Source organism: Cupressus sempervirens, chromosome 6 (genome assembly GCF_028749045.1).
Source record: "Cupressus sempervirens isolate cs-2001-9-10 chromosome 6, ASM2874904v1, whole genome shotgun sequence".
Taxonomy (NCBI): Eukaryota; Viridiplantae; Streptophyta; class Pinopsida; order Cupressales; family Cupressaceae; genus Cupressus; species Cupressus sempervirens.
In genome coordinates, this window is record NC_143123.1 from 560,008,101 (window position 1) to 560,017,005 (window position 8,905).

The 8,905-nt window shown below is 34.2% G+C and overlaps 1 protein-coding gene across 1 annotated transcript; it reads right to left on the reverse strand.

The window, feature by feature from the left end:
• Positions 1–1,403: 1,403 nt before the first annotated feature.
• On the reverse strand, positions 1,404–4,923 carry LOC149553490 (cytochrome P450 76T24-like). The gene is made up of 3 exons (XM_089789909.1): positions 4,100–4,923; positions 2,408–2,797; positions 1,404–2,322 (listed from the first exon to the last, which is right to left on the reverse strand). Exons 1-3 carry the CDS (start codon positions 4,727–4,729, stop codon positions 1,690–1,692), a joined length of 1,653 nt encoding a protein of 550 aa, XP_089646035.1. The 5' UTR covers positions 4,730–4,923; the 3' UTR covers positions 1,404–1,689.
• Positions 4,924–8,905: the final 3,982 nt, after the last annotated feature.

Below are 8,905 nucleotides of genomic sequence, written 5' to 3' on the forward strand. Positions count from 1 at the left end.
GAAAAGTTTTATTTATACATCTAGACCTTGGATAATTAATTCAACCCCCCTCTTAGTTATGCTAAAGTATTCCAACAAGTTCCATTTGAGAGTTCATTTATTAAAAGACAAAGCCATATTTCCAATCATCTAGGGTCCCTCATAGAGGATTCGACCCCAAACAATTTCTCCCACTCATTTTGTTTCCATTATAACATCCCTTTCATAGGACCTCTAGATCCCCCTTTCACATCTAGAGCTGAAAGAAAAGATAAAGGAAGTTGAAGTGCTTCCATAGTTGTTCCTAGAAAAGACACCCGAATGCCTTTCTTTACCAAAGATTTCTGCTAGATACGCCTAAGATTCTGGAAATAGAATAATGTTAGGAATAAATCCAAAAACCAAGCAAGATGTCCATGCTCTTCCCTCTAGACATCCAACAACTAAGTTCGAACCAAGAATCCCATCCCGCCCTTCTACCGTCTGCTTGAAGCCTTCCATTCCTTATTGATCACAATGTTAAATTGAAGTAAAACTATATTTTGATTTTTCTAAGATGATTTTGATATTAAGAAATTATTTTTAAAATAGCTAAGGAAATAGATAGCCATCAAAAAATATCTAACTATTCTAACATTTATGAGAATATAGTTGATATAAGTTTTAAGACTTTGATGAGATGACAATTTTCATCAAGTCAAATGTTCTTTAAAGATGATAACTTCCATTAAATTGAACTCATTTCATCTCTCCCTCCCTCCATCGCTCCCTCCCTCCCAAATTTTGATATTATATATATATATATATATAAGAAATTGTGGTGATTTAAGTATCAGTTGAATTCTTTTAATTTAATTATTTTACTATAGATTTGAATAATTTAGCATGATTTTTTAAATAAAAATTATAGATATTTTTCTTTACAAATTATCTAATAATAGGTCTAAAATATTTTGTTGTCTAATAGAGATGGTTGGATATGATCCAAACTAAAAGTCAATAAGCCAATTGTAACATAATAAAATTTTACATTAAAAAGCATATATAATAACTTTCAAGTATTTATATATTTTCGGTCACAATCTACTTGTAAACATGCTATATTAAAAAAAATTTAAAGATTGAAAAAGAGTTTAAATATATTAAGTAAATAGAGCTTTATAAAATAAATAGTCAACTATTTATATTATAATTACTGATTGCAAAATTCAATCACGGCTCTTACAATGAACCTTAAAATCGTCCAATTAACCTTTTTCTACAAGGTTATTAAAATCCCCGTAGTTTCCATGCCTACAAAGAACAAGATAAGGATGAATAGCTTATACGGACTTTTAAGATTATCACAATCCACTTATAAAGATACTATATATTAAAAAGAATTTAAAGATTGAAAGAGTTTAAATATATTAAATAAATAGAACTTTACAAAACAAATAGTCAGTTATTTATGTTATAATTACTAACTGCAAAATTCAATCACGGCTTTTACAATGAACCTCAAAATCCTCCTATTGAACCTTCTCCTACGAGGTTATTAAAATCCCCGTAGTTTCCATGCCTACACAGAACAAGATAAGGATGAGTAGCTTATATTATAAGGAGGGTGACACGGAAAGCATATTGTGTCTGGTATCTAAGACGTGCTGAGCTAGCTAGAGACCAGCTCCCACGCAATCCAAAACGAAAACCAGAGCGGATTAGGTACGGTTAATACGTATGATGTGGGAGACGTGGTATTGGAATTACATTTAATCTTTGGGACTTCTTCAGACTCACTCCAAACTCATCACTCATATCCATCTCTTCACCCTTCATCCCATCCGGAAGCATCCACTCAAACGAATGAAACAACGAAGCCAGAACCAGATGAACCATACGGCTTGCAAATGGAAGCCCCGGACATATTCTTCTCCCTGCGCCGAACGGAATTAGGTCAAAGTGTTCTCCTCCATATTCTGTTTTCCTATTCTCACCCTCCAAGAATCTCTCCGGCATGAACTCCAAAGGTTTTTCCCAAATAGAAGGGTCCTGCCCCATAGCCCACACGTTCACAATCACTTGGCTGTCTTTGGGTATAAAATATCCCCCAATCTCACACGATCTTTCTGCTTTGCGGGGAAGCAGCAGAGGGCCTGGCGGGTGCAACTGGAAAGTCTCTTTCACGGCAGCATGAAGATAAGGCAGATGATCTATGTCGGATTCTTCCACTTTCCGGCTGCAACCAACAATTTCGTCCATTTCCTCTCGGAGCCGTTTTAATCTCTGTGGATTTCGAATGAATTCTACCACGGCCCATTCTACTGTGGTAGTGGTCTTGTCGGTACCGGCAATAAACAGTTCCTGAAACCAGAAACAAAGATTAAGGATGTGGAGAATATAGAAAGTTTTCATACCCATTAATTTTATTGCTATTTTCGTCACTCACAGTTATCAAGGCTTGAATATGAACGAGACCGAAATCTTCACTCCGTGAATCCAACAAAACATCGAGAAAATCCTTCTCGGAGTCCTCAAGCGTACCGCTTTGGCTGCTTCCGGCGAGTCTTTCCTGTATGAAATCATCACAAAATTCATACATGGCCTTCAAATGCCTGCCCATTTCACGGGACAATCCCTGCGGATCGAGGAACCGGAGAAACGGAAAATAGTCGGCCAAATTGGGCGCCGCGCCGAGCTTCATCAATTCGCACATGGTATCTTTGAGTCCCGCAGAGGCTGGATTGTGGGCATCGTAGACGTCTGCGCTGAAGATCATGTTGCCCATCACATTCAGGGACTTGGAGAAAACTGTCCCCCCGATGTCCACAGCCTTTCCCTTTATTGAAAATTAAAACTATAAAGAAACATGGTTACAGCAGATAACAAAATTATTTCATTGATCTGGCTGCACCATATTTCTTTATAGTTTTAATTTTCAGTATGGTATCAGAACCTAGTTTAGCCAGGTTCAGCTGGAGATTTATTTAGAAGTAGAGGGTTTTGTTGAAGGAAAATATATTGCTGGAAATGGTTTGTTTGTAGGGCTGATTTTTTTTTGGAATGATATTTGGTTGCAGGGCTGTTACACTGCTGGAATATTGCTAGATTTGTTTGAAGGCTGATTTTTTTGCTAACATGGGTTCTTCAAATGAAGTTTTGCCTATCTTTGATGGAAGCGATTTTGCAGATTGGAAGATTGCAGTCAAGAATGCTCTAAGAGAGAAGGCTTTATGGAGGTTAGTAAATAAAGAAATTGGGGAACCTCAACAAATTGATAGAGAAAAAGAGTTGTGGAAATGCAAGTTGGAGCAAGCTAGAGAAAATATGTTGTTGTCAAATGAAAAGAAAGGCTGATCATTGAAGTCAATGTTTGCAATATGAAGATCACAATAGTGATGGTTGTAGCCAGAGGTCTACTATCGGTTGTACTCGACACTTCAAAATTTTTTACTATTTTGATGAACCATGTATCTGAAAAATATTCCTAGAGAACTAGCGAGCACAACGGCTGGGTACCCATGTGACTTGGTAGATGGATTATTTTTCATATGGACTCAATATTAGTATGCTAGAGAAAAGTTTAGAGTTGGTTTACCTATCATTGAATCAATGGTTTTGTGAAGTTTGAAGGGTTTGTAATAATCCAAAACCACTTGTTTAAGTAAATCTATTGAACAATTTGTGGTAAGCCAAAACCACTTATTTAGGTGAAAAACCTAAAAGTCTTGAAAGGTTTGTGGTAAACAAAAACCACTTGTTTGGGTGAAAGATCTTAAAGCATTTTTTTTTGAAGAGTTTGTGGTAAGCTAAAACCACTTAACAAGAAAAATGAATTTTCTATGTTGTAAATGGGTACCTCAAAAGGCTTAATGCCGGGATCTATCATGTTTAAATTTCTTATTGTAATTTCTCCCATTGAAAGAGTCTTTAGTGGTAGAAATTAAAGGATGGCTGCATGAGCTGTAAGACTTAGTCCACAAGGAGATGTGGATTTGATAGAGTTGTATGACTTATTCTGGAGGACAGCATCCATATCCTTTTAGCAAGAAAATCTGTAATGATTATAACAGAAGCTGATGTGGATTTGACTGACACGAGTTTTTTTTTTTTTTTTTTTTTTTTTTTGACTATTTTTAACACCCTTGTCCTCGAAAATGAGTCGAGTGGTGTGAAATAGTTGACCTCTTCTGAGGTGCTGCAGAGCTCCGAGTCTTTTCGGGCTGAAGAGCTGAGTCGTTGAGACACGTCGGAGTTGGCGCCAGTAAGGCCCGTATTCGCCCCAAATTAGCGAGTATTTGTGATGGGAAATGGCCTTGATTGATTCTGATACCGGCCGCCCCGCGAATATGCTGTCGTGTGTTTTGAGAACTTCTTTCGCCATGGCAGGAGAAGAGATGACCACTGTTGTTTTCATTCCCAGAAGGAGAGTCATCAGTGGGCCGTGTTTGAGAGAGAGGGCATACATAGACTCGTGTGGCCGCCTTCCCAGCTGAAAGAGGTTTCCCATAATAGGAAAACCAGTAGGGCCTGGGGCAAGAGGAGGATTTGATTTACTCTGCCTTCTCCATACGAAGAAGAAGAATAAGAGGGAACAAGTGGCGAGGCTGAGGGCGTAGTACCAAGAAAACGGTGAGAAATCCATGTAATTATCTGCAAGCAAGATCCTTACCTGGTTTGTCTTTCCTATTACCAGTATTTTATAGACCGAAAACTTGAATTCACCATCGCTGTAAGCAGCATTGGAAGACACGATTCTTCCCGTCCACATGGTTTCTGATATTAAAAGAATGTAACGAGCCGTAGCTTACGTTGAAGTGGCCCCAAACGATCTAGTGGACATTTTGGGCCTATTTATTAGACAACGTTTTGCTCCGCCATGATCAATTTTTTTAATGTTATAAAAACAGGACTATTCGAATTTATTTATTATAGAACTTTGTCGTACCGCGGGATGAAATATTCTAGTTTCAGGTTGGACTTTTTCAATGTGTTTATTATGGAGCTCCTGCCTCGTATGATCAATTTTCTAATGATAAAGTAGACTTATTGAATATGTATAAGGGAAACACGATGTATGTCTATTTATTATTCAAACGTTATGATATATGATATATGATATATGTTTTATTTAATTATTGAACAATCAAGATGTATGGCATATAAATTTACTAGAAATTAAATAAATGATATATTAATTTTGTATTTGAGACAAAGAAAAAGATATGAAAAATGAGTGGACTAGATATAAAGATTTTATTAATCGATTTAAAAAAATATATAATTACATTCAAAGATTTTTAATTAATTAGAAATATTTCTAAAAATGATAAATTAACAAGTTAAAGTAGTAGTGATGCAATACTTCGAACACTCAACTAAATTTTAAGGATTTGGATGATCCCGTCAATAAACCTTCATCAAAATAATCATGTTAGAAGCAAGACAACTTGTTGAATCAATTTTCTTTCCTAGCAACAAAATAACATCCTTCATGGAACAACGATAGGTTCCTCAAACTTATATAAATAGACTTTCAACACTAAAATTCCATCTATGACATCTACTTAATGACCTTCCAAGTTCATTCCAAATTCTACATTGCCAATAGCATCACTCAATCTACTCAAATTAGGTTCCTTTGTTCATCATCTACAATATAGCCATTTATGAGATCCTTATCAAATCAACCAAGTCATTGTCAACAAGTTTAACATATTGTCCTCAAATAATATCATTATTATTATTTTTACATTTTCTCATTGTGATGATGGATCACAACGTGTTCTCCAAAATGTTGATGCTAAATAAACTTACACAATCAAATCCATAAATAAAATTTACACATTTCAAATAGATTGTGGAAATTTGAGAATGTTAGTAGCCTTATACCCCTTAGAAATTTATTAGCATTTTAACTTAAGACTAGGACCATCTATTAACTACATATACCCTAAAATCCACTAGTGATTATGAAATCAATAATGACATAGTTCTCTCACAAATTAATATTCATTGTCCCTATTTTCTTTAGTGCATTACCTATAGTCTCCTGGGAATGACTTTGAGCATTTGGAACAATACTAGGAACCTTCAAAGAAACTCTTATTCATTACCAAATCCCCATAGAGAAATAAAAGATTAAGAAAAACAACCACGATATCTATCATATAATTTATTATTCCATTGATATTATTCAACTTTACTTGCAAGCTTAATGAAATCGACATTGCACAAGAGTCAACATAGGAAAGCTACAAATTATTGAAGCTTTAATGAACTAGGTTTCACTTCATATATTAAAGGACCTTTACAATGTCAAGGGAGTCTATTTAACCTTCTAACACAATCCCTAATTCATTCTGGTGATATTATAATAAAGATAACAAAGCTTTTTGTTTAGACACAAAGATTTTCTTAAGAAAATTTTGCTAGGGAATCATTTCTGTCACTTAGGAAAAAGTCCTTTAATCTAAACTAAGGACCATTTCTAAGGTATGCCATTATGTTCCAAAAGTAAAAGGCACTAAATTATCCAATGGTTAATTTTAAATTAATGAAAAAACCATTACTATGAATTCTATATCTTAGAGTTCTAAAATAGTTATTTAGAATACTACATGATCTTCTTATACAACACGCAACCAAGTGCAAGAATGAACGTAAACATGTCTTAGTTTATTATTCAATAGTTTCCAACATATTCCAAGTTACATCTAATCTACCTACCTATATAAAAATGCTATATAATAGAAGAAAATATGATTGTAGTAAAACTGTCAAACCAAGGACTAAACATAGATTTCATGTATAATATAATACATTATAAAAAACATTACAAGTGATCTTTATTATGCTCCATCCTTCCATAATCTTGATGAAGGGTACTCCCCTTAATACCACATATACACAAAAATAGAGAACAATAGCATTTTCAAAAGAACAAAAAATGGGAGTATTATTATCTCCACAAATTTAGAATTATAGATTTTCTAAAATACAATATGAAAAGCCACATGGGTAGTTTCTTTACAACATTCTTCAACACATAGCCATGAGCTACCACCAAGAATTGTCTAAACATTACTACGAGGCTTCCTTATATAGGAAAATTTTCACCACCTTGGAAGGTTATAGACATTAACCCTAACCTTTAAGGCTGACAAAACCCTTACTAACTATTATTTTTCTATTTATTACATAGGGTCACCCCTGACTACATCTTTAGGTATCTCAAATTTTGGAGGCCATAAATTTTATTGCAGAATGATCAATTCGTAAACATCAATGCTTGACATGTACAAGTGTTAGTCAACCTAGGTTTGACCTCATTCTAGGGCCTCTAAGGCCTTGAAATTTGAGTTGAAAGGTTTGGTACCCAAATACCTCAATAATATTTATAATACATATGGTATGAAAATAAAACTCCATTGGTAGGTCAATATGGCAAAGATGAATCTCCACCTATGAAATTAGAACATTCTGAGATCATATGAGCCAATTACTAAAAATATTATTTGTCTATAAATAGTAACTTTTTATTGAAATAGCCCTTATTTAAAATTATTAAACAAAAATATTGGTGGGTGATGCAAGTTTTCCCTTACACCCAAGATGCTCCTAAATCAAACACCCAGGGTAATTTGAGTTGTGACCCTATCATGTTTCAAGTAGTTAGAGGAAAACTAAGACAATAAACATGCTCTCTTATCAGCCATGATGAATCTTCTAATGGCCTTCATTCCTATTTAACTAGATATTCTTCACATGTTTTTTTTTCTATGTACTTTTTCTAACATGAGTATCTAGTACATCCTCAATCTCCTTTGTAATTGAAGCAGTTACTAGAATACTCCATTGTGCTTCTCTAATTTCATCTCCATCACCTCCTTCATGATATTATATTACATCTAAAATTTTAAATACTGGTAAAATATTCAATTCAAAAGGAAACTCTACTTCATAGACATTTCTAGAATCATTCTTTTTAAGCAGCTTGCATTGTCAAGACATCTTCATTTTCAACTTGTTATATGTACCCATTTGAAAATTCTCCTTCCTCAAATAAAATATGACTTCATCCCCAACCAAAAATCCCTTATACCTCTTTTTCACATCTTCCTTAGCCTTATACTATGTATTCATCATTTTGATGCAATGCAAGGTAGGAGAATCCCTAGAGGAGATGTGCTAGCCCCCAAGAAATAAGCACACAACAAAAGATAAATAATAACATAGATATTTAGATCCAAAATAGTATCATTTATCATAATATAATCATAAGATTTACATTCAACATGCCTAGCTATAAGGCCTTCTGAGTTACAACCAAATATATAAGAAAATTTACAATAGTAATTTAGCAAGTTGTTGCAAATATCCAAACCCTAGCTAGCCTAGATCCACATTCTAGTAGAAAACCCCATGACGAATCTAAACTTGTGCTTGTAAGACACAAAGAAACCTTATTGTTTCCCAAACATCAGCTACTAGATCTTCTCAAATGTCACTCTTCTTAGCTACTCCTATCTAGCTCATTTCCTCCACGTTGGATCAGGAATAATGAGAAGAGAAGACCCTCTACTTATACCAAACTAAGCAACAAGTTGACTTAGCAAGTTACATTAAATAAATTTTTAAGCCACAAGTTACATATTGGCATCTAGTAAATGCCCTTTTCCCTATTTTTCAATTTTTATTTATGTATTTTACATTTTTCTTCTAATTTTCATCACTTTCACTCCCCACAATTTTTTTTCTTCTCTTTTTTTAAAATAATTTTTTGTTCCTTAAAATAAATAAAACTAAAACATATGTCACCCTTTATTTTCTAATGCAAGATGCTCCTACATCACATTGTAATGTGCCTCCTCACCTCCTCATGAATGTTGTTAAAAAATGTATCCTCTACTTCAACACTACCTATCCCTCCTCTAGCAAATTTCCT

Bases quoted from the DNA above. Each gene is read 5' to 3' on its own strand.
- LOC149553490 (XM_089789909.1), bottom strand. From the start codon at position 4,729: ATGTGGACGGGAAGAATCGTGTCTTCCAATGCTGCTTACAGCGATGGT. The intron at 2,798-4,099 runs GTTAAAAATAGT...TTTTCAATAAAG, and splicing joins TCATTTTCGAGGACAAGGGT to GGAAAGGCTGTGGACATCGG. The intron at 2,323-2,407 runs GTGAGTGACGAA...TTCTGGTTTCAG, and splicing joins ATATTCAAGCCTTGATAACT to GAACTGTTTATTGCCGGTAC.